The sequence below is a fragment of the Melospiza georgiana genome, chromosome 2, assembly GCF_028018845.1.
Source record: "Melospiza georgiana isolate bMelGeo1 chromosome 2, bMelGeo1.pri, whole genome shotgun sequence".
In the NCBI taxonomy this organism is placed as follows: domain Eukaryota; kingdom Metazoa; phylum Chordata; class Aves; order Passeriformes; family Passerellidae; genus Melospiza; species Melospiza georgiana.
In genome coordinates this window covers 102,925,967-102,941,584 of record NC_080431.1, presented here as the reverse complement: position 1 = coordinate 102,941,584, position 15,618 = coordinate 102,925,967, and the positions used below count along the sequence as shown (strand labels likewise).

At 45.6% G+C, this 15,618-nt stretch overlaps 1 protein-coding gene across 1 annotated transcript; it reads left to right on the top strand.

Moving 5' to 3' along the window:
• The first annotated feature begins 2,007 nt into the window (after positions 1 to 2,007).
• ASB9 (ankyrin repeat and SOCS box containing 9) lies at positions 2,008 to 14,569 on the top strand. The gene is made up of 7 exons (XM_058045609.1): positions 2,008 to 2,270; positions 6,939 to 7,018; positions 7,999 to 8,106; positions 9,037 to 9,187; positions 9,793 to 9,927; positions 11,255 to 11,446; positions 14,445 to 14,569. Exons 1-7 carry the CDS (start codon positions 2,177 to 2,179, stop codon positions 14,567 to 14,569), a joined length of 885 nt encoding a protein of 294 aa, XP_057901592.1. The 5' UTR covers positions 2,008 to 2,176.
• Positions 14,570 to 15,618: the final 1,049 nt, after the last annotated feature.

The window sequence follows — 15,618 nt, the reverse complement described above, 5'->3', positions numbered from 1 at the left end:
CGACAGAAAATGGATTTTGTGCTCGTAAATTATACTAAATTGGGAAGGAAAACAGTGCAAATAGTGATGATCTGCGAGAACAGAACTTTTGCAAAACAGACACAGAGAAATGAGGCAGAGGTCCTAATGAAAAAACAATGAACGGTTTTTGGCTTGGATTTTTTTTGATGCTGTTTGTTCTGTGATGGGTTGTTTAGGCTGAAAAGTTGCTTAAAAACAACAGGACGCTGTTTCGTTACCAAACTGCGGGTGTGGCTCAGTGGGCTCAGCCGGGCAGGGTGATGGGAGCCGCGCGGAGCTGCGGGACGGGCGGCGCTGGGGCCGGGCAGCGGCGGCGGCAGCTCCGCGCTCCCACCGCGCCCGCTGCGCACCGGCGGAGAGCGCAGAGCCTGCCCGGGGAGCGGGACAGAACCGCGCAAACCCTGCCCGGGGAGAGGGACAGAACCGCGCAGAGCCTGCCCGGGGAGAGGGACAGAGCCGCGCAAACCGTGCCCGGGGAGAGGGACAGAGCCGGGCAAACCCTGCCCAGGGAGAGGGACAGAACCGCGCAAACCCTGCCCGGGGAGAGGGACAGAACCGCGCAGAGCCTGCCCGGGGAGAGAGGGACAGAACCGCGCAAACCCTGCCCGGGGAGAGGGACAGAGCCGCGCAAACCCTGCCCGGGGAGAGGGACAGAGCCGCGCAGAGCCTGCCCGGGGAGCGGGACAGAACCGCGCAAACCCTGCCCGGGGAGAGGGACAGAACCGCGCAGAGCCTGCCCGGGGAGCGGGACAGAACCGCGCAAACCCTGCCCGGGGACAGAGCGGTGCCAAACCCTGCCCGGGGAGAGGGACAGAGCTGTGCAAACCCTGCCCGGGGACAGAGGGGCAAAGCCGCGCAAACCCTGCCCGGGGACAGAGCGGTGCAAACCCTGCCCGGGTGCTAGAATTCATAAAGTTAGAGAGTTTTTAAGAAATAGTTAAAAAAGAATAAGCCTCAGACAGAAGTTTTGTTAGCATTGCAAATACAGCAAAAAAGTTTTCTAAGCAGTAAAGCATACGTGACAAATAACAATAAGCCTCTGTAGAATTAGCTTATAGATAGCAGCAAAGTTATTTAATGTATATCTTTAGAAAGTTAGCCTAAATAGAACTCTGTTCTTTGTCTCTTATAAACCAGTCTTTGTTTTAACTACCATTACGTGTGTTTTATAAGATTGGGTAGAATGCTTGTCAATGTGTTGTTCTATGTATGATTAGCTGAAATCTAAGCTGAGATAGTTTTATGCTATGCTGTAATACCACACCTCCTTAGCATTCCCTGTAAATCAGCGAGCTGTTAACACCCTGTCTCCATTGTCTAACAATGTCCTAAAACTGATGTGCTGAAAATAAAAAAAAACTCTTTTCACTAGTCTAGATTGTCCACTGTTATCCATATCTAGACGTAATTACCGCAGCCCGTAGTTTCCTCAGTAAGCGCGAACTCTTGACATAAATTCCCACATATTCCCCGCACCCGGGCACAGAGCCGCGCAAACCCTGCCCGGACAGAGGGACAGAGCCGTGCCAAACCCTGCCCGGGGACAGAGCGGTGCAAACCCTGCCTGGGCACAGAGCTGTGCCAAACCCTGCCTGGGCAGCGGGACAGAGCTGGGCAAACCCTGCCCGACTGTGCAAACCCTGCCTGGGCAGCGGGGCAGAGCTGTGCAAACCCTGCCCGGCTGTGCCAAAGCCTGCCCGGACAGCGGGGCAGAGCTGCGCCTGCCCGTGGCTCTCCCTGCGCATCCCCTGCAGGCAGAGTTTGCTCAACTAGTTGAACTGGCTCTTTCTGTCTCGTATTTTTTGGCAAACTAAGAATTTCCTTCCTGATAAAAAATGAGCGGCGGGCGCCCCGATTGGGCGTCGCGCTGGAGAGGATGTGACATCAGGCACATCTCTCGCTCGGCCGGGTCGCTGGCTGCCGAGCAGGGCAGCGCGGGAGCTGCTGCGGCAAATCCCAGCCCAGGTGCTCGGGTTCGTGCCCGGGGAGCTGCCGGCACCACGGCCGGGCCGCCGCCAGCGCTGCTCGGCTCATGCGGGCACGGTCTGCGCCAGGGAGCGCTCCGGCCGCTGGGGGCTCGCCGGGAACGATGGAATTTGAACTCTGGGAACCGAGCACAAAGTGAAAAAACAGCGGCTGGGCAGACAGCGCTGAGATGGATGATGAGAGAACAGATCAGAATACCAGCAAGCTGCACGGAGCTGGAGGCCAGGCGTGTGTAGCAGCGCCGGGTGCCCCGCGGATGAGGGGTAAGTGACAGCAACTGGGGACAGGGCTCTGCCCTGCCCGAGACAGCAAGGGACAGGGACGGGCTGCAGAGCTGCTGCTGCTCCTGTGTCCTGCTTCAGTACAGGAACTCAGTCCGCCCCACAAAACACCCCCATGCCTTTGTACTTCTGAGGGGATTTTAAAAAGCTATTTCTGTTTGGTATTGAAATTTTGGTTGTTTTCCTATCGTGTCATAGGAAAGAGTGGCTGGTTTTGTACTGCGTTTTGTGCAGGCAGAAACGAATGCAGCACTTGGAACACAGCACTCTGAGAAAAAAAGTTGAAATGTGGCGTGTTTGACTTAAATTAGTCCCAGCAGGAAGCTCAGCACTGGCTCAATTCCTTCTTTTTCTTTTTCTTTTTCTTTTTCTTTTTCTTTTTCTTTTTCTTTTTCTTTTTCTTTTTCTTTTTCTTTTTCTTTTTCTTTTTCTTTTTCTTTTTCTTTTTCTTTTTTTTCTTTTTCTTTTCCTTTTTCATTTCCTTTTTCATTTCCTTTTCCTTTTTCATTTCCTTTTCCTTTTTCTCTTTTTTCCTTCCTCCTTACTTTCCTTCTTTCTTTTGATTATTTTAATTTTTGCTTTTCCTTTTTGTCTTCTTTTTTTTTTTTTTTTTTCCCTTTATCTTTTATCATTTCCCCTTTCAGATGAACAGATCTAAGTGTTGTTTGAGCTGAGCCTATTGGGTTCTTCTGCAGTGGCATTGCTGTGACCAGTGCTGTTGTGTTTTATGCACATAATAGTGAGTAGTTACTCAGACAAATGGCCTCACTCCAGTCATTGCTCTGCGTCTGGCCCAGAGCCATTGAAAATATGACATGGTAAAAAAAGACAAGTAATTTAACTTCATATCCTGAGCTGGATGTGTTCAATGTGGCTCTGTTTCTGTGAAGCTACTCCTTCATCTTATGCCGAGTGCAGATGGAATGAGGTAAATTCAGAAAATGTGACTTTATGCTATCCTTGCTCTTTTTATGGGCTGTTCTGGATGTTTCCATTAATACCAAGTTGAAAATTAAGAGCATAAAACCAAAATGCAAGGCTGACCAGCCTATCTGCAGTGTAGCTGGCCTGCCCTTGTGTGTGCCACGTACGTACAGCCTGAGGCTGGGGTGGGCAGGAAGGCACAGCAATATTATTATTAGCAGTGTGAAACAGAACCAGTGCACACTGGAGATGAGCTCCAGAAAAATGGAGGGTGGAAGGAGGGAATCCCACGCGGCACAGTGCTGCACACAGATCATTTGGTCCTTTGAAAATCAAAGTTCAGTCCATTCCTTTTGTGTCTGCCAGTTCCTCAGCAGAGTCAGTAAGCTCTGCTGGCAGTTTCCATCGGGAATGTATTTGGCTCAGGCTGTGTATATCACAAACTTTAAGGGACAGCCTTTGAGTATGAATAATACCATTTGTAATACTGTTCTGTATAAAGCTTTAGGATTTTGTATCTGCAAATATGAGTGCAAGAGCAAACCTGCACTGGAAGGACTTAAGAGCCCCTTTCAAGTTGCACTGTGCGTGAGAGGCATGGGAGGAAACCAGCCTGGGGACAGGCACGGAGGGTGGAATGCCCTCACATGGTCAGAGGTTGGGAAAAGTTGCTTCAGCCATCACCACAAAAAGCAGTGCTCTAGAAAGGTCCTGTGAGAGCTCTGCTGTGCACAGGGAGCAGTCAGAATTTGCATGTGTGCATGGTTATTGCTATGAGATTCCCTCTGTGTACACCACCCTGCCAGTGTCACGTGCCTGAGTGATGGCAATGCCATCAAATATGACAAGAGGTTTAATGTAACCCTGGGCTGGCTGGAGTTTGCTGCAGTGGGAGGGGAGCTAGGTGACCCAAAGCCACTGAAAGCCAGAGGGATTTGGATATCTAGATGCTGAACTCCTGGGGTCTGACTCAGCCTCCCTGTGGACTAAGGTGTGGGTAAAATTCAAATTTGGACAAATCATCTTGTTTCTTTGTGAAAGAGCAGTTGTACCTGTTTTTGACAGTGAGGAATCCTTATTGCAGTGGTGGTACATACAGTGAACAGATGTGTCCCCCACATACACTGGCCTTGCTACTCCATATGCAGCTCTGGTGGCAGAGTACTCTGGGCACATTCATGAAAGTCACTGGATCAGGATTTTGAAAGCCCATGGTCAGCTGGAATTGACATTTGCTTAGATCTTAATCAAATACAATACAGATCTTTTAAATGCTGACAGTGTGCCTCTTCTGAAGTGTAAAAGAGGGCAGTGGGACACGGAAATCCACTGCAGCCTTTCTCCTCTTCCAGGCAAGAAACTTGAGTTCCAGCCTGGAAAATAGAAATAGGGTTGTTTGCCAGGAGGTGATGCCTTGGGTCAAGAAACTGGGGAAATTTCCATTCCTTCCAGGGGGTTTGCCTGCCTGGCATTGCTTCAGGTTAGAGGTGTTTGCTGGATATAGAGGTAGGGCAGGAGAGACATCAGCCTGGGGCTGTGCAGATCTGGCAGCAGATCTGGAATTCTGCCATCACAATTAGTCATCAGTCATTCCTTCAATCCTGCTCCTCCCAAGGTATCCGAGGCTGGTGTGATGGACTCCCGAGGGACACCATGGGGCTCCACTTCCACCTAGGATAAAACTCTTGGTTTCTCTCAGTTACAGAACTCCCAAATAGATTACGTGTTAGCATATATCTCTTTGATTTTTCACTGACATCTATTTTTAATGCTTATATGGTCAATCTTCTAATTCACTGTTAAAACTTGGAAACTTGCAAGCCAATGGCCAGTCCACAGATGGCTGGTCTGGCTCTTTTTAGAGTTTCAGCAGAAATCTATCTTTTCTCAAGCAAGGACTGAATGGATAAGATCCACACATGGATATGTCCCTCTTATATCATCATGACATGATGGCATCATAAGTTGGTACAGTGCACAGGTTGGTACAGGCACAAACGCCTGCCAATATTTGTGTGGCCAAAAATAGTTCCAATTGCAGCTCAAAAAACTTGTATTTCAATCTAGATTTTTAGAATATCTATAAACATACTTCCCTTACAACTCATGCAGTTTAGCCAATGGCGTTAGTTTCTAAATGGGAAAAGCTTTTTACATACCCTGGAAACACAACTGACTGTAACACAGGCAGGACCAGCAAGAACAACAGCACAGTCAGATAAGCATCAATTTGACACACATCACTTAGAGCAAAGCTGGTTTAGTCAGTTAATCATTCTGTGCTTTAATAATTGTAGCCCAGTTTTGCTGTCCTTATGAACCAGAAACCACAACTTCCAGAATTGGCTGTCCATTTGCTAAAGCCAAAGGATGTTTGGAAACCTCATGAAACTGTAACTGTTGTGGGATGCAGCCCATGGAACATAGAAGGAGGCAGGCAGAGCTCAAATGATGCTAATAACAGAGAATACCGATTTCTTTAAAAGCTAATTCATAGATTCATAGCCAGGTTTAGATTGGAAGGGACCTTTAAAGGTTATCTAGTCCAACACCCCTGCAATGAGCAGGAACACCTTCCACTAGACCAGGTTGCTCAGGGTCCCATCCAACCTGACCTTGAGTCTTTCCACAGATGGGAATCTCCCACCTCTCTAGGCAACCTGTTCCATTATTTCACACCACCACATTTTTATGTCTGGCCTAAATATACCTTACTTTAATTTAAAACCTGTATGATCATCAGCTTATGTGTAAACATTCTTTTAAGGAATTACAGTGGCTTATTAGGGTTTTTTTACTGAAGGCAGACTTCCTACTGTTAAGGATTCCATTCCATGCATGTGCTCTAATATGGTTCCTGAGAACCTCAGCAGCTCAGCCAGCAAATTGGCCACTGGAGTATTCTCTGTAGTTAGTGACAGGAGAGTGGGACATCCCCCAGAGAACAGCAAAACATCTTTCCACAGGAAGCTGCGTGAAATGTGAACCCTCTGTAAAGGCTTCCCTTCCCTCCCAGGGGGAACCTGGGACAGTGACACAGAGCAGACACTGGGTTTAGAGTGCTGGGATGTAAATATCTCCCAGAGGGATTATTGCTGTCAGCTGGCTCTGAGCCATAAAATCTGTAATACTGAAGATCTCCCTCTATTAATATTTGCACAGTGTATACATGCTGTACCTCACTTGGTGGTTTCAGCAGTGCAGAGAACACAGCTATTACTTAAAATGCACCTCTTATAGCAAACACTGAAAACTGAAAGACAGAATCAACAGGTAGCACAATTTTTCTCCTTGTACTTTGGTCCCTTCTCTTGCCAAGTGTTGTTTACTCTAGTCCAGCTCTGAGCAGGGGTAAATGACTGACCAGCCAAACCCTCTTCAAAACATATTCCTTTTGAGATAATTGGTAAAATGTAATAAGTTTGTGACCAAAAAAAAAAGGCACTGGGAATAATTCAGAGAGAGGGACAAGCTCAGCCAGAGCCAGGTGATGTTCTGCAAATCCCTCTCCTGTCTTCTGGAGGGAAATGCAGCTGCACAGTGCAAACATGGGATGAGTTAAAATGCACCAGAGGGAAACCATCTTCTTGTCTGTCTCCCTCACAGCATCTGCTCCAAAGAAATCTTGGCAGCTCCAATAAAGTAGAAGGGAGGTCACACCGTTGAAGTAAAGTATGCTAGTGAAATAGAGTTTTTAGCCTTTTTCCTGTCTTTATTTTTGTGCAGACTTTGTTTCAGACTGGTCTCCTTTACATGATGCTGCTATCCATGGGCGTCTGCTTTCCCTGAAGAAGCTCATTGAACAGGTACCTCTCCCCTGGGTTCATGTGGTCTCTGCAGGGTTTGTTCTGTGGATGAATGTTCAGCACTCTGTGCTTTACTGTGAAACTTCAGGGTGAGAGAATTGTGTTAACCAGGCCACAGAGAAATCTGCATGCAACAGGCTTTTCTTTCCTACAGTCAGTTCCTTGCCCAGCACAAGCTTTGTGCACTGATTTGATGATGTGCTGAGCTATCCTGGGTGATATGTTAACTGTGGCAGAGGTGATGGGATCACTGGGATCTCTGGATGGCCAAGGGCAGCCCCTCTGCACCTCCTGTGTGTGCCTGTGAGCAGTTTTGGTGCCCAGCTGAGGGGCCAGCTCTGGAGCCAGTTGTGGGTCTGCCTGAGGCTTCAATTCAGTCACCAGACATTTGTTTTTGAAGTGCCTCAGCATATCCCTGGTCCCTCCAGAAGGTCAGGGATAGGTAGAAGTGATTTCTGAACCTCACCACTTTGTTTCTTCAAAATTCCTGGGTTTAACCTGTGAAGGAGGTAATGGAAAGGGAAGGGGCGTTGGAGACTCTTCCAGCTTAGTCTTCTGGAGCACCAGGATTGTTAGAAACAAAAGATCCTGTGGAATCCAACCAATGTTTCTGATGCATTTCTTCCCTTCAGTGGCTGCCTCGAGGCAAAGAGCAGAAAATACTTGAAGAGCATTTCAGGATTCCAGCCAGTCAAACAACCACAACATATTGTCCCACTGGACAGTGCACTCAGGTTTTGTGCTGGTTTTCAGGGTGTGCAAGGCATGGCCTCAGGTATGCTCTGCCAGTGTCCACTCCAGCCAAAACATCACAGCCTCTTCATCCCCTTCATCTCTTACTTTGTGAGAGGAATAGCTCCAGGCAGCTGGGGAAGGTCTGGTTACATAAGGCTTTTAAAGAAGAGGATTTTTTTAATTGTGGATTTTTATATGAGGGTTTTAGTAGTTGGTTGTAATGATATTTTCCATTATCTTACCAGGGGAATGATGTCAATCTTGTAACAGCAGACCAGGTGTCTCCTCTCCATGAAGCCTGCCTAGGGGGTCATGCTGCCTGTGCCAGTGTCCTGCTAAAACATGGTGCTCAGGTGAGTAGGTGATGGACAGACCACCTTCTCCAGTGTTAGTATGTTGTATTACCACACTTTAATGCCATGTGATGTCATGGCAGAGTACCTCTGTGATTTACACTCTGTACTTAGCTCTGCTTAAGGTACTTATGACATGCACTTCCTAATAAATCAATCCAAAAAGCACAGATATAAGCAACAATTATTATTGTTCTTTAGATGAGGATGAGATGTTCTCATCTTTCACAAGGACAAGGGGAAGTTCATCTTGCAAAGTGTTTATAATTCTGCAGCAGTAAAGAGTGTGTTTTGTTTTATGCACACATTAATCTTATTGGTATCAATACATAGAATCTTAAGTAGAGGCATAGGAATGTTAGGTTCCAATTTTTTGTCCTAACATTTTTTTTGTTAGGACAAAAAATGGAAAAAAATAAATAAAAAATAAGGACGGGTTGCACACTTTCAGCCAAAAATGGACTGTTTCAGGAGAGGGCTATGGGTAGGTATGTTTCAGCTAAGATAACTGAGAAATGGTCATACATTTAGCTTGGTAACTCCTGAGACTCCTGAGAGACCCTGGAGTGGCCCTGATAGTTTTTGGTTTTTTTTGGGGGGGGGGTGTTGGGGGGTGTTGGGTTTTTTTGATTGGTTTTTTTGGGTTTTTTTTTTGGGGGGGGGGTTTTCTGTTTTGGTTTGGTTTGGTTTGGTTTTTGGTTTTTTTTTTTTTCAGTAGGAGAGACTTGGGGGCAATTAAAAAAATGACTTTTTTAATGATCATTTTAATGAAAAGTTGTAGTTTTCAGAAGCACTGAGGAGTTTTGCCATGGAGTTAAATAAAGAATATCGAAACCCCCATTTTCTGCTGAGAAACTGGTTCATTGCCATCAATTCTGAAATACCAAGAAGACAAAAGTCTTGCTGGATTTCTGTGCTATTTTCCCCCAGGTGAATGGAGTGACTGTTGACTGGCACACACCCCTGTTCAACTCCTGTGTCAGTGGCAGTGTGGCTTGCTTGAATTTACTGCTGGAGCATGGAGCCAGCCTGCAACCACCCTGTGACCTGGCATCTCCCATCCACGAAGCTGCTAAGAGAGGTAACCCCACAGCATCAGCCTCCTTTCCATGCTCCTAGCACCGCTGAAGTGGAGGAGGGAGATAAAGAAGATCTTTATTATTGCCAATTAGCAAGGCATTTTACATGACCCAAACCCAAAAAGAAAATCTTGGTCTGGGTCATGTAAAATGCCTTGCTAATTGGTCTCATCATGAGGGGTGCAGTTCTTCCCACCCCTGTTGCTCCTCAAGGGCAGGTCAGCTCAGCTATCAGATCCTCTGAGTTCACCTGGAAGGGAATGCAGTGTCCAAATCGTGCAGTGCCTGCAACGTGGACATTTGAGGGAGATGTCTGGATAGCTTCAAAAGGAGTGGAGAGAACCATGGAGTGATTAATCTCATCTTCAATAGACATCTGAAATGAGTGAGATAAAATGTGAGGCTTTAGCCTGCTGTGCTGAATGTGGCTTTTCAGCTCCTGTTTTGCTGGCTGCATCCATTGGAGTGGATCAAAGTATTACACTACCACCTCTTGACAAAACATTGAATCTTTGCCAAACCACACTGCTGCAACAGAGAATTTGCTGCAAAAAAAAAAAAAAAAGCCTGATCTCTGTGAGTTGACTCTTCCTTTATCCCTTTTAAGGTCATGTGCAATGTGTCGAACTCCTTGCGTCCCGTGGGGTGAATATAGATCACAACATCAAGCACCTGGGTACTCCACTCTATGTAGCATGTGAGAGCCAGCAAGTGAGCTGTGCCAAGAAGCTGCTTGAGTCAGGTAAAAACAAAAATAAAGAATGGTGTGCTTTCATTTCCTGCAACATCTATCTTTGGATTATCTTTGCATCAAAGATTTAGGGGAGCTCCTGCTTTGGGACCAGGAGATGCTTCACTTCTAAGAGCAGCTCTGGTTAAATGTGGTAGCAGGGGGATGAGGAATTTAGCTTGATAGCTCACAGCAAAATGATGGGTGATCCTGGATTTCACATGGCTGACTGTGCATGAAACAAGATGTCCTTTCCAGTGTCTGTGCATGTGCAGCTGTGGTTATTTGAAGTGAGCTGGAAGACATTTTATTTTAATTTTTTTTACCTCCTCTTTACCTAAAACAATTGACTCAGCCATCTTTACATAGTATTTCTGCAAACATGTTTTGATTTCCAATGAGTTCATAAAAAGTGGGAGACATTTCCAACACAGAAGAAGGTTCAGCACGATATCCTTTGCCTCACACAAATGCTTGGGTAATTACACAAAACCATTTCTTGTTATCCACTGTAGTGCAGGTCTTCTAGCCAAAGGGACCATATAACCTAAAGTAGCCACATAGCTGTTACAAAAATGATGGACCAACAAAGCTACTTTAGAAAAAAGCAAGCACAAATCATGAATTATGTATATCACATTTTAGCAGGTCACTGTTTAGTACAGTGACCTTTTTTGGGAAGAAATCAAATACAAATTAATTGAAATATTTTTAATTTAATCTAAATTAAATGTTTGGCAACTATTTTTTCTGCTAAATTTTTCTGCTGCCTCCTGTATATGGGAATGGGTACTCTAAAAATATTGTAGTTTTGAATTATTTCTGCAGCTCACCTTTCTTAGGGTGTTTTAGGAGCTGTTAATCCAGGGTAATGAATGGGGGAGCTCTCATCAGGGGTGCTTATGCCCTCTTTGACCAAGGACCTCTGGAATTTTTCCATCCTCACATTTTTCCCCTAACAGATACTTTTTGGAAATCCCACAAGCTTAAGCCTCCAGTACAGAGCATATTGAAATCCTGCATTTATTTTAAGAGATGGGAAGCAGAGGTGGTCCATAGGTGGAACTACACCTCTGTCTTGCTCCAAGATACCCTTGGGCTGGGCTGCACCATTCCTCTGGGGTCTTTTTCCTATTCACAGCCCCACTCCTCAGCCAGCGAGAGTTGTGCTCGTGCCAGCTGTAGCACCAAGCCCCAGCGTAAGGGAGCCCAGCTCTGGGTGCAGGCTCCAGCACTTGTGTGTTACTCAGAGAAGTAGCAGCTGGTGCAGGGAGTGCAAATGGGCTGCTGTGCAGGCCTGGGTGTGTTCTCACTGTTGTTTGCCCCTCCTGTTGTTCAGGAGCAAACGTGAACAGCGGCAAGGGCCTGGACTCCCCTCTGCACACGGCTGCCAGGAGTTGCAGCGTGGAGCTGGTGAAGCTGCTGGTGGACTTTGGAGCAGACCTGTGGCTGAAGAATGCTGAAAACAAGAGGCCAGTGGAGCTGGTCCCACCTGGCTGCCCTCTGGGCCAGCTGTTCCTGCAGAGAGAAGGTGCCCCTTAGAACCTGTTTTAGGGAAAACCCACACAGACTGCTGCACAGGGCTAGGCTGTTCCAGGCTGCTAGCGCTAGGAAACTGGGAATAACTGAGCTTGCCTCCATTTGCTGACATAGGGACATTGTTCAAGTGCCAGAATATAGTGGTGAACTGACAGTGACAATGATAACAAAAATAATCCATCCTGAACCTCCAGATTTTTAATCTTCTGCATCAGGAAGCAATCATCTTGACCTTGCCATTTAATGCAGAATAGAGTTTAGGGTGAATAAACAAGCAAAAGATGCCTTATAAATTAATGGTAGCTTTTTAAAATTGCCTAAAGCTTTGAATTTAGTCAGAATGTGTCAGTTCCCTTGTGTCAGACAGCAGTAGACCCAGGAGTGTTCCATGGGGTATGCTGACAAATGCAGGCAGCAAATCACCTCTGATGGGAATTAAGGCTAGGTAGGGAGGATGAGGTTTGGGATCTCTGGATATACAGTAGATCAGATATAGTAGGTCAGGTTTGTCTCAGCACAAATGCATAAATGCAGATTTGCAAGCCAAAAAAAATTTAATGCATGAAATACTAGAAAAGGTATATTGAACATGGGTTTTAATTCTTTGTCCTTTGCTTTTATTCTTGGGCCAAGCTGTTACATAGAAAAAGTATCTTTAAAATTAAAGGCTACATGATTTTTTTTTTAATATTAAGGGAAATTGCACAGGAATGATATATTGTTATTCAATTATACATTAGACTTTCTCTAAAGACCAAACATGTGCTGAATAATAACAGCAATATCAAACCATAAGCTTAAAATTTAGGAAGATTCTATTTCATACTTGTAAATTAATAGTTTCAGGTAATTTTATTTTATTTTATTGATTGTGAAATCTTTAATGAATTATGGAGAAAAATGTTACTTATTATTGAGGGAAATTAGAATGAGATCCATAGTGTCTGCTCGTTTTTATACCTGCGTTCTTCCTTAGATATTCTCAGCCAGTCAGCAAGCTATATACATTACTAAATAATCTGAATTTTCATTGTTTTAAACAAATTGATGATTTGTTTAAAACAGTTACACATTGATGACATTGTTGCCATAGAAAGGTAAAATTGGAATAGCAAAGTGATGAATCAGGCCCTGCTTGAAAAAGTAACATGAAAGTTGCATGGGAGCAACTGTGCTGCGCATGTTATGCATGAGCAAAGGATATTTGGTTTCCCAGCCTAATCTATGGCACACAGAACAGTGATCTCTTTGAGTTCCAGTCCGTGCTGCATTCAGTTCCTGACTCCTGTGGCACTGCATGTGTCCTGTTTATTTCAGATAGAAAAACATTTCAGGCACGCCCTGTGCTGCTGACCTGGAACACTGCTCAGGCTGAGCTGACAGCATGGGCAGTGAGGATCTTTCTAAGTGAAATTCAGCAATCAAAATCAGAAACAATAAATGCCTGGAGGGAATTTTCCTGTGGAATAGTGGTTTTTCTGATGTTCTCCAAGGTGCGCTTCTTTGAGTGGGGTCATGCCTGTGGACAGCTGATGTCTGGCTGCTTTGGCTGGCTGAGCAATTGTGATCTGGGAGAGTGGTGCAGGAGCTGCTCTCCTCCATGCAGGCTCCTCTGCCCCCAGAGCCAGCTGCTGGAGCCCTGCAGCCCATGGCCAGGCAGCCTGCAGGGAGAGTGTTTGGTCACCAGAGATGAGTTGTGAGTGTGCTGACCCAGTCACCCTCCCAGGACCAGCCCAGGGCAGGTGTAGTGCCTGTGGTGGTTCCCTTCCAGCAGTTCACTGTGCTGCTGGACCATCATACCTGCTTACATCTCAGGAACAGTCCTGTGTGGGGGTGGGAGAATTGGGTTAATGCTCCAAAAATGTACTGTGTGCTTGTGTTTGCAAAATATTTTCCAGTGTAGTGTAACTGCTTGTGTTTTGATAAGTCTTCATGTTTTGGGCTTGGTTGTTTTTTCTCTTAATGGAAGCTTTTGTTTTTTTAGTGAGATGTTTGCAGGCAGAGCCTTTATCTGTGGGATCAGAGTCAAGCACAAGTGCAGAGTGATACTGCAATAGCTTGCCTTGTTTTTTACCCAAGAACAGGGTAACAACTCTCATGCTGCCTCCTAGCAGAAGGTGCAACCCTTGTGATAGCACAGCAGCTTTCAGCCTTGCAGATCTGCTGGAAGTGTGGTGTCCTGCAGGAGGGAAGTGTCAAAAGCTGTTCAAAGCTGCCACCTCACTGCATTTTTGTTCCTTCCTTCTGCTCTGCAGGAGAGAGAGCACCCAAACTGTCCCCTCCCAGCTCACCTCCCTCTTGCTCTCTGCAGTGTCCCTACCATGTTCTCCCCATTCCCTGCATCCAACCCCCTCATTGGTGCCCATCTTTTACCTGCCCTCCCCTCCCACAGCCCCTGCCCCCCTACACACTCATCACCCCTGTGCAAACCATGCTCTGCAGGGCTGAACACTGATGGGTGCTGCAGGTAGAGCTTCATATTGGATCCTCCTCTTCCTGAAAAGGATTTTCACTTAGATTTTTTTATAAAGTGACAAAGATTCTTCAACAGGGCTCCGATCTATCAATGTGGGACCAGTTCACCTGGAAGGTTTAAATAAAGAACTATAAAGTGCTTCTTTTGCTATGTGTTCATCATCACTGTTATGAAATATGCCTCAAGAAAGCAGTGGAGTGAAAGCTTTGATCTCACTGGGGAGGTGAGAGGAGGGAACGGCTTTTAAAGTAGCATCAATCATCTCTTCTCAGACAGTACAAACATTTGTACAGCTTAAAAGGGAAAGGCTGATGCTTGAGTAATGACAGAGTGATGAGGCAAGGACTGGATTGCAGGTAGGCAGGTGTCCTTTGGGGGATGCAGGTTTGACTTCTCACTGCTGAGTGTGAAAACCTGGTGAGAGGCAGGAGGTGGGTTGCACAGCTGCTCTTTCAGGTTTATAGTCTTGGTATTATAAAGCCTTGTGTGTAACCTGTCCCTGGATCTCTCTCAGGGCCACTGTCCTTGATGCAGCTGTGCCGCCTGTGCATCAGGAGGTGCTTTGGACACCAGCAGCATCAAAAAATAACTGGACTTCTCCTCCCAGATGAGCTGAAACATTTCCTTCTCCACATTTGAGCCTTTTCATGTTGAAAACAGTGCCTTTAATAACACAACAAGGTTTGTGGACTTTTTTTTCATCACTAGTGTTGCCAGTATTTGCAATGATAATTTATGGCAATTTTTAGTTTCCAGTAAAGCCCAGGTCAAAGAAGCACAGGACTGACCAACTTTCTCAGTCCCCAATGCCATCACCCCCACCAAATCCATTTGAAAAGGAACAATCCTGCATGGCGAAACTTGGAAATGTGATGTGAGGGCACCCTTGAAAGCACAGAAAATTAGTGTAACAATTTAAAATAGATCTCCTGATTCTCTGGCACAATTTCACAGGTCTTGTGGTTGACAAGCCCTTACAAAGAAAGCACATATCCAGCCCAGCAGTAACAGCATTTCATGTGAACATGAGGCACACCAGGAGAATTGCAGAAAGCTTTCTCTGTAAGCAGTGCTCACGTGCCTGTCACCACGAGGAAGGGGAGGGAACCCAAGTGAACCCAGCTGCCAAGCAAGGAGGGCCCTGTGGCAGAAGTTATTTATTTTCTAAGGGTATCGCGCTGCCAGCAGAAAAGCACCAATCAGCAATTATTTGCATTTAGGCCAGCATCTGAAAGAAGCATTTCTGCCCTGACAGCAAATATGTCACTGCTGATGGCAGCCCCATACAGTGCAATAGTAGTGGGGCAAAGGTTTTTAATCATCCAATAAAGAAAATTACTCCTTATACTTTGAGGCATAGAAGACACTTCAGAACTACCCATTTTCTCCTTGCAGCATGTTAATTTTCAAGGACACAGGCTAACAGGCTATCAGTAGCAAGCATTGAGTACTCTTCTTTTCTGCTCTGAAAATTAGGTGGTATTTCCTAAGCATTTTTCAGCATGCATCAGAAAAACAACAGCTTCTAGACCCCTTCTCCACCCAAGAAAATATTAACAGTGAGATAATTTTTTTTTCTTTCTGAGAGAGCTGCTACCTCATTCAGAGCATTTTCCAAGGGAGTGGTAATAATAATGCCTCTGATGTGTGGTCATAAAACAAACAATGAAATCAAAGTTCATTCCAAA